Raw genomic sequence first — 9043 nt, 5'->3', positions numbered from 1 at the left:
TGAAATTTTACTAAAGTAAGAGTAACAATACTTCTAAAAAATATTAGTCACGTAAAAGTAGCAAATACAGCATAGTGAAAAAGGCTATTTCAAGTAAATGTATCTGAGTAAATGTTTAGCAAATGGATGTTTTGCATTGTTGACACAGAATGTATAAAAGGATTTTGGGTCACTTTCTTTTAAAATGCTTACTGTATTTAATCAAGTTTAATGAATTAAATAAAAGCTGATTGATAGATAAAAGCAGCAAAGTCAGCTTTCCAGTATAAATCTATTCTGCTTATTATATCAGCTTGGTTATAAAAAGACAAATACTTTGTGTTTCACTTCAAATTTGCCATTTTAACATAATTATGTCATTAATAATTTTAATTTGATTACAACTATTAATTATTAAATCTCCATCTGCAGCAACAACTTTTACTGGATGGGCCAAATTTCTGTCATTCTTGAAGTGGGGACGTGTTTCACAGGAGCAACAAATCACTCAGTTTTCTTTTTGTTTCTTCCTTCGTAAAATAGGAAGAAAAAACATATAATAATAAAAAAAAACTCCAACACTTCTAGGTTTTGTCTTGGTTTTTGAAATCTTTGTTTAAAACGAACAAAACTGCTAAATCCAGGACAATCATGGAAGAAAACCTGCTAGAGAAAACCACCCTAGTCATAGAGAATGGCCTAGTCAAAGTCTAGACCTAAATCCAATTAAGAAGGTTTTTTTTCCTTATTTGAACCTGATGAGACTCTTCCAGGTGAACTTTGAGATTGTGTTTGCATCATTTTGTCCCTTGTTTACAGAAAGAATGAAAATCTGTGTTTTGAAAATAAATGGAAAACTTTAAATAAAAATTGGATGTGTCAACTTTTTCTGGATAGCACCAAAAAACACTTTTATGTGAATCCATGTCATTTGACTAAAACCAATTTAACTTCTTCAAATTGAACTGCATCCACCTTTGTCTCGTTAATTAACTTAAAAGTAACTTGGACAATGAGCTTACATCTTATCCAGGTCTAAGTGGGTGAGGTCAGTAAAACTGTCGTTAAACATTCATTTATAAATTATAATTCAAAGCAGTTTTATGCATAATTGTTTTTGAGAAACATTCAGAATTCATAAAACACAAATGAAGCGGTTCTGAAAATCTTAAACAGAGGTTTGGCTCCATCTAGTGGTCACATTGACTTTCTATTCATGTAAAAATTATCTCTGAAATCATGTTAACCCGAAGTGAAATATACATAATTATATACAAATACTCAATTTCCATGTTGAATTATTACTATATTGCTTAAGTAATATTAATGTATGAATATTTTATTTGATTTTATTTAAAAGTTTTTGAAGATATAATTATTGTGGGAAGCTGGGCAACAATGAGATGAAGATATCTATCTATCTATCTATCTATCTATCTATCTATCTATCTATCTATCTATCTATCTATCTATCTATCTATCTATCTATCTAATGTATAATTGAAAATACAAAATGTTACTTTAAACATACTGAGATAAATGGGGAAGATAGAAATAAAAACAATCACATTTGTTTGATGTAAGTTTCAAAGCTGGAAGTGATTAAATGTGAAATATTTCATTCATATTTTCCCTGTATGACCAGAATGTGACAAAAATATTTCTGAATATAAATCTCTATGAATAAATGGCTAACAGAACTTGAGATGGACATTCCCTTTGTCTCCTCTCTCTTATTTTTTAAAATGTCGCATTAATAAAGACTGAAAAGACAAAATGCTGTCACTGATTTTCAAAAATCATGAAGTTCCTAAAACATGAAAGGAATGTAAGGCTGGATGCTTGATGTTCATTGGTCTGTGTTGTTGCTGGGGATTAGGATTGGGGGGGCGGCGATGGGAGGGGGGGGGCGTTGTCTGTAAATTGCCTCATTTATGTGGCGGTGATGCATCTCTGCAGAAACTCTCATAATTACAGTAACATCCTTGTGCAGGATCTCCTCCAAATCAATAACAATGTTGTGACTTTTTAAACTCCAGCTTCTTTGCTTCTTCCCTACATGAATGGCAGGGCGGTGCTAAAAAGTCTGGCTGTAACACGAGATTCTGTATTTCACACGTTAGTAGCTTCTGAAGGAAACAGCAAAAACAATGAAATCAGTGTTTTATTAAGATTGTGAGAAAAAAAGAAGATAAAATCAAAAGCCTTTCCAAAAAGGAAGTTTTTATAAAATAAAAGCTAAAGGAACATTTTTTTATTTCAATTTAACAGAAGCAAATATTTCATTAAAATAGGAGAGAAAAAAAATCAAAGGTTTTTGAGTAGCTGTCTGAATCATAATTAGATATTTAAAAGACTTAATTAATATTTCAGAAACATCAGAATCCCACATTCAGATTATCCAAGCAGCTTGGCTGATGCTGCAGTTCTAGCTCTCATGTGCAGGCAGAGGTTGGTATTTGACCCTGGAGGTTTTGGTTTTGTAGATGATGACGCCGCAGACCATCCCAACAGCAGCAAGGAGACATCCAGCCACAAACACCAGGTTCAGGTTCAGGTTGACAGCTGCAGACGAGAGGAACACGGTGCTGATGGAGTCCTGTCCACATTTTATCTGCTGCTCATAAACCTCATCATACCATCTCCTCACCTGAGCCTCCTCTGGGGTCCGCTTCACGCTTCAGACGCAAAGGACCCTGGGAAACGAAGTGCTTTCCGCTCTGGACCACAGCCTCTCTCCTTCTGCGGCTGAAGCTGCTGGACCTTGTGGAGTTGTTGCATCCCAGTGAGCACCTGGTGTTGGGGTTTCCTGCTTCACACATCATGACTGTGCAGCTGATGTACACCTGAACTCAAAAACACACAGCCACTAAAAGAAAGGACTCCCTCTGGTGGACAAATAGCAGAGCTGCAGTCCAGCAACTTCAGAGCTCTGCTGCACTTTGCATCAAAGAGCCAATGAACCTAACCTTTGTGTTTTTTATATTTATGCTGAAGCAAGTATTCCAACAAATTTTCCTTTGTTCTTTGACCTTTTTTGTTCACAATTAGAAACAGTTATACCGTCATCAACACCAACTGGTCAACATCATATTTAATATCAGCTCCTTGTATCTAAACAGATAAGAGATTTTACAGAAGACCTGACTTGAAACACTGTGTTTGGCTTTGACAATGACATGTGAAGTGATGCATATGGAGAAGCAGCTGCACTTCCTCACCTGATCATGCAGGCCGATAAATCTGAAGGCCTCCATGCTGAACTGGAACTGTCTATCGTTGGAAGGTGTGTATGTCTGCACAGTCGGGTCAACCCCACACCTGCACAGACAACAACAAACAAGTCACAGCGCTACTGAATCAAAGACTTATAGAAAACTCTTTGCTGTGTTGGATATTTGGCACTTTTGGACCTTGGTCAAATACGGTTGTGGAAATGAATTGTTTTGACTGAAATTTGCCTTCGCCAATATCAATGTGCAATTATAAGCACCTATTACTAATGACGTTGAGGCATTAACATCATGCTTGCGTTGGCCAGATGGAAAGCCTGGCCTCACCCGTTCTCAATGATGGAGTAGGTTGGATGGTAGTTGGGGTTGTCATACGGTGCAGCTCTGCAGGACTCCACAAACATCTCGGTGTTGTTGACAGAGGAGCTGGCGTCCAGCTGCATGTAGATCCTGTTTCCGATGTCAAACTCCAGCGGGTATGAGTTTGGGTCATACTTGGCTTCAAACTGGTCATTCTGGTAGAACTCAAACTGGTATGTGAAGGTGCCGAAGCCTTTCTCCCACACCGTGACGTTCTTTCTGTGTGCTGAGAAGCTCAGCGTCACATTCCCCCGTTTGGGGTACTGGCAGTAGAACCGGGCCTCCACCAGGTGCTTCCTGGTGATCAGTTCGTTCGGGTTGTCTTCCTTTGTGGTGATCTCATTCTTGAAAATGAGGTAGTCGTCGTCTTCCTGCAGAGGGAGTGGTCTGTGTTAAAACAGGGGACTGACTGGAGGTAATGAGTGTGATGCATCAAACCGCTCTCACCTCGATCTGAGTCCCACATTCGTTGAGGGGAATGATGGCGACGATGTGAGAGCTGTTGGAGTGCCTGTCCAGGCTGCAGATGGTGTTGCTGGGGTCACTGAGGCGAAGATGATCCTCCTGGAGTCCAAACAAGGAAGCTTTGTCAACCTCAACCTTCATTGTGGATTCGGTGCAGGTCACTGTGGCTTCAACTGGAACAAACATAGACGTCAAATAATTAGTTAGGTATAAACCCAATGACAAAGAACAAAAACTAAACATCTAAACAGATGACTGTTCTTCAGAAATAGTATCATCAACTGTAGCAACATTTATATGGAGAGCTTCATTTTCCCCCCATAAACCTTTAAATTTGGACTCACTTTGCTCCTTCCTGATTTCCACCAGAACACACCTCATCTGAGACTGATAGACGGAGGACCTGGACAGGCATCAGGAAACAAGGACTTAGGAAACACTGATTCTATACAACTTAATGAAAACCTATTTTCTCATTTCATATAAAGAACAGTAAGTATATTTCTACCCAAGGTAATTCAACATGCTTTACGGGAAAACGAAGCAACAGAAAACATCGGAAGACTAAATAAAAACTCTTGAAAAAATATCAACTTTTAACGTATTTTGCAACATATTTTTTTCATAAAGGTGAGAGTAGGATGGTGTTTGATTGATGTTTTTAAGTGAGCTAAGAGCTCATCATGCCTTCATGTTCCCTGCATAAAATAAGTCCTGGTCTCACCCGCTCACCGACTCCACAGCAAAGCAGATTGGGTAATGCTCCCCCAGGTCGTCCAGGATGGGTGTCCACCTCAAAACAAACTCGTTATTCGTGTCTTTGTGTTTGGTGATGTTTGCTGGTCCACTAACGACAAGACTTTGGATGCTGGATGAATAACAAAGCAGAGGTCCTTGTATAATGTTTGTTTCCTTGTTGACTTCAGTAAACTCTGCTAACTTACGCTGAGTGTGTGGCCTGAGCTCTGACTCTGATCTCCACCTCTTTGTTGACCTCGGCCATGATGCGTTCTCCCTCTGCAGGTGTTGGAGCCACAAGCTGAGGCAGGTAGAGTCCCTCCTGGCATGATGGAACAGCAGGGTCCACTGGAAGACAAAATCAGGATTAAACTATAAAGATCCAAACAGGCATGTGTAAGATGTTGGTGTATCCTCCATTAAATGTTAAGGTGATTAAATCAAAGGTACCCTGGAGACATGAGTCAAGACTACAGTGTAGGTGTTAGAAAGCTCAAACATGAGGCCACCTCCTCTGTTTATTTTGGTTTTTAATGATTAACATAGATGACTGCCTTCAGTCCTGTCCTGCTGGTCTAACAAACCAAACTGAACAAAGACTGGGCAGCGATGGAGAGAGTGGAGGCTCAAACTGGCAACCCTCAGGTTACAGGATGCACTCTGACCACCAAACGTTTCATCAACTCTACTGGGACTGTCCTTGGTGGGATGAGACTAAAACAAAGAATAAGTCAATGGGATGCTACCTTTTGTTCACTGCTGAATGAGAGCTTTGATGCCTAAAGTCTCCAAAGGGAACCTTGTTAGGATGCAAGGAATCATAAAGTCTCTGAAATACCAGCATTTATAAAAATCTGGTAGATCTTCATTGGGTCTATTTGCTTTACTACAGCCAAAACCAATGGAGATCTGGATCATTAGACACAAACTCAGCCTGTTTACAGTCAGTTCAGTCTAAACACTTATGTAACCCGTATTTAGTCAGAAGACTTCTTTAAAGCCCTGGGTCACAGCTTCCTTCCTCCTCCGACTCCACTGTGGCTGCGGCTCTGTGCTCTGATCGGCGTCTTCCAAACTAATTCATGCATTTCTTCTAATCTGCATTGCAAACTCGATTACATGGAGAGTCTGTTGTCATCTTGTAGCAGAATTGTTTCATGACTAAAATAATTGTGCGTTTCCTCACTGAAGCATTGGCTTTAGCAGAATTTCACAGAAACTTTACGTGGAATTGCAAATGGTGAGATCAAATTACAGACTTTTGATAGTGTACTTTGAAATGATTAGATATTTCATAAAACCATGAAAACATTACGATTTACCAAGAAACGCAAACTGCAGTGGTAATTTGCTGAGAGTAGAGCCAGAGGTGGGGAATCCAGGATGCGTTGGGGTCATCCACCACCAAGGGCTGGTTGCTGGGGCTGCGGTTGTGCTAGTCGGCCACCACCCCCACCAGGGAGTGGGTGTGTGTGGACTTGTGGGTGGACTTGTTGGACTTGTTGGATTTGCAGGCAGAGGGTACTTGCGAGTGCTCGAGCCATCAGAGTAGAACAGATCAATGGTGTTTCGGGGGTGGTCTTCTACCACCAACTCAAGCCCAAATATGTAGGTGTTGGCGGTGGTGTACTGGTAGCGCAACGTGCAAGAATCCTGACAAAGACAAGCCCCCTTTATGGAATACAGATGATCACCTGTACCTTTATGAATCAGTAATAGAAAATCAATCAACCAACCGGATCTAGGTGGAAGCCTGAGGGGAGGAAGCATCTGTCACACTCTGCTCCAGGGAGATTCCCGTATCGGCACACGACTCTGTCACCGTCAGCATCAGAGGCAGCCAGCTTGTACGTTCTTGGGCAGTTCTGAGGAATTCTTCACGGGATACAAACACAGGTTTTTGGAATATTCTGCAAAGCAGTCCCGTATACCAGCTTGGACAGATGTAAACAACCAGACGATTACCTGACGAAGGGGAGAACAGCAATATCTGGAGATCTGTTTGGTTCTCCTGTGTCTGATCTTGTTCCCAAATCCACAAGGGACTCCAGCCTCCAGTTACTGACTGAGTTACGAGTCGTGATCCAGCAGCAGCTGGACGCCCTGATGTTCATGGAAGAGAGGAAAACAGACAAAGTCATTTAGACTTAGCCAGTAAAGCATTTTGTAGCTTTTTTAATGTCTCCATTCTAAAATAACTCAGTCAGTCAGTATGGTGGCTCTGGTTGCCCTACTGTGTCAAGGCAAATGTGTGCTCTACAACAGGGAAACAATGGATATACCTCATGGCTTAAATCTAACAGTACGACAGATTCACCTGATTCAGGCAGTAAAACGGACCGAAGCTGGGAAAATAATTTACAGAAATAAATGCTGCTCACCTGAGCAGAAATGGTTTGTCACTGGGGACTCTCCACGTTTCAACGGTTTCTGTTTGACACCACTGGGATTCGTAGGATGGTGTGTTGGTGCTGGAGTCGATGTTAATGAGCTTTCTGATGGTTGCAGACCCACAGTTGCCAGTATAACAGCTCCAGTAGTGGTAGTATGCACAGGTATCATAAGTATCTTTGCCTCGGAGAGAAATCTGGGGAAAAAATGAATTATTGAACCGTTTTAGGTGCCTGGAAGAGAAAAAAGATGAATTTTATGTAAAACTGAGCTCTGACTATGAACCAGGAATCATACCCCAAATTATTATTCAACAGTGATATCAGATCAAGCTCATTTAACTGCAAGTTATTGCTGCTTGGATGCTGATCCTGAGACCTGATAATGAATGGATGGAGAGATGATGAAGGATGAAGAGCCAAGTTAGAAAGTAGAAATGTTTTGTTTTAAATGTTTTTCAAATTTCTTTTGCTTGTTAAATCATCTGAAGAGCCAATTTAAAGATCTCTAATTGCATCATTGTCCAAAGACTAGATTATAAAACAAATTATGCTAAGTAACTGTGGTACAGTAATCTATGGAGAACATGATAATAGTCGTCATCACCTTATAGGAGCCGTCAGGGTTTCGTCCTTTGTAGGCGTAGTTCATGGTTCCTCCCCAGTGATGAGCCGCCGACACCAGGGAGGTGAGCAGCAGCAGCTGAAGAAGGAGCAGCACTGCAGAGGCCATGATGACGTTCTCCAGCGATGAAGCTCACCTCCACCTGCAGGATCTTATATAGACCTGTCCCACCTGGGAGGAGACGCCCAGACTGAGGGGAGCGATGAGGGCCGCTCCAGATCCATTCAACAAGACGGAGATTAAGACAGATTTTCATAAATGATGCTTAAACTTCAGCAGAGATTGTTTTCTTCCAAAGGGTCACAAATCCTGACAAAACAGGAAACTTAAGCAGTAAATTTCTAATTGTTATTATGTATTTACATGTATTCTCAAGTAGCTTTGAGTGCTAAAAAAAGCTTTATTTTGATTTTCGAACATGAAAATGTCTTCATTTCCTGCTTCTCTTTCATATAACAGTTTTATTTATAGATATAAACTGAGGTAACATTCAAACTGTTTATTTCAGTTAATTTGTGATTTTATGCACCTGTGTCACTTAAGAAGTATTCAGACACAACACACCTTTGTTTCTGCAATGCCTCCTTTTCTTCATGTCTCTTATCATAAAATATGACCTTGTTTAAAGAAGGTGGAGGTACTTTTCTCTTTATTACCAGCATCAAACACTTCAATGACCTACATCAATTGTTAAAGTCTGATATTAACCAACTATCTGCAGTACATAAACCAGAAACACAATAAAACTAGGACATGCAAACAAAGTAATCTACTTCATATTTACAACATACCTAAATCAACAAGTCCAGTTCATTTCATTCCATGTTCTTTAGACATGAAAAACAAACTTTTGAGAGCTGCTTTTGTCCAGAAACTCAAATCACAAGCATCAAGAACACAGATGATCCAACAGTCTTACTGCGTAAAACACCTGCAGACACTGAGGATATGCAGAGGTTTGCAGATGACAAAAATGTGAAAAAGATTTGCTTTTAGAAATGTCTCCCATCGGCCAAGACAACAAGAAACAGATGGATGGTGGTGTTTAGGGATTTATGAAAGACTCAAATTATGGATTATTTAGTATCACCAGTAGCAGAAAGACTGAAACCATCACTGGCTGAGAATGTATCCCAGAATCTTTATTATGGCTTTTCTCTAGTAAAAGCCTCTAAAAGTCCCAGGGTTATGCAACCTTTACAGCCAAAAGAATCATTTTACTGTCCAGCTAATAAAACTTGGTTAGAGCCCTG

The 9043-nt window shown here is 40.2% G+C and overlaps 1 protein-coding gene across 1 annotated transcript; it reads right to left on the bottom strand.

Moving 5' to 3' along the window:
* Window positions 1-2386: 2386 nt before the first annotated feature.
* LOC106945569 (uncharacterized) lies at window positions 2387-8033 on the bottom strand. Its single transcript, XM_015029328.1, has 13 exons — window positions 7773-8033; window positions 7157-7362; window positions 6741-6878; window positions 6512-6650; window positions 6098-6428; window positions 4982-5123; window positions 4762-4905; window positions 4382-4440; window positions 4020-4210; window positions 3540-3943; window positions 3201-3300; window positions 2630-2825; window positions 2387-2544 (listed from the first exon to the last, which is right to left on the bottom strand). Exons 1-13 carry the CDS (start codon window positions 7896-7898, stop codon window positions 2408-2410), a joined length of 2313 nt encoding a protein of 770 aa, XP_014884814.1. The 5' UTR covers window positions 7899-8033; the 3' UTR covers window positions 2387-2407.
* Window positions 8034-9043: the final 1010 nt, after the last annotated feature.

This window comes from Poecilia latipinna, unplaced genomic scaffold (genome assembly GCF_001443285.1).
Source record: "Poecilia latipinna isolate Pla-1442-1.1 unplaced genomic scaffold, P_latipinna-1.0 Scaffold150, whole genome shotgun sequence".
Lineage (NCBI taxonomy): Eukaryota > Metazoa > Chordata > Actinopteri > Cyprinodontiformes > Poeciliidae > Poecilia > Poecilia latipinna.
Note: the sequence above shows the minus strand (reverse complement) of the source record. Positions and strands in the feature narration are given on the sequence as shown.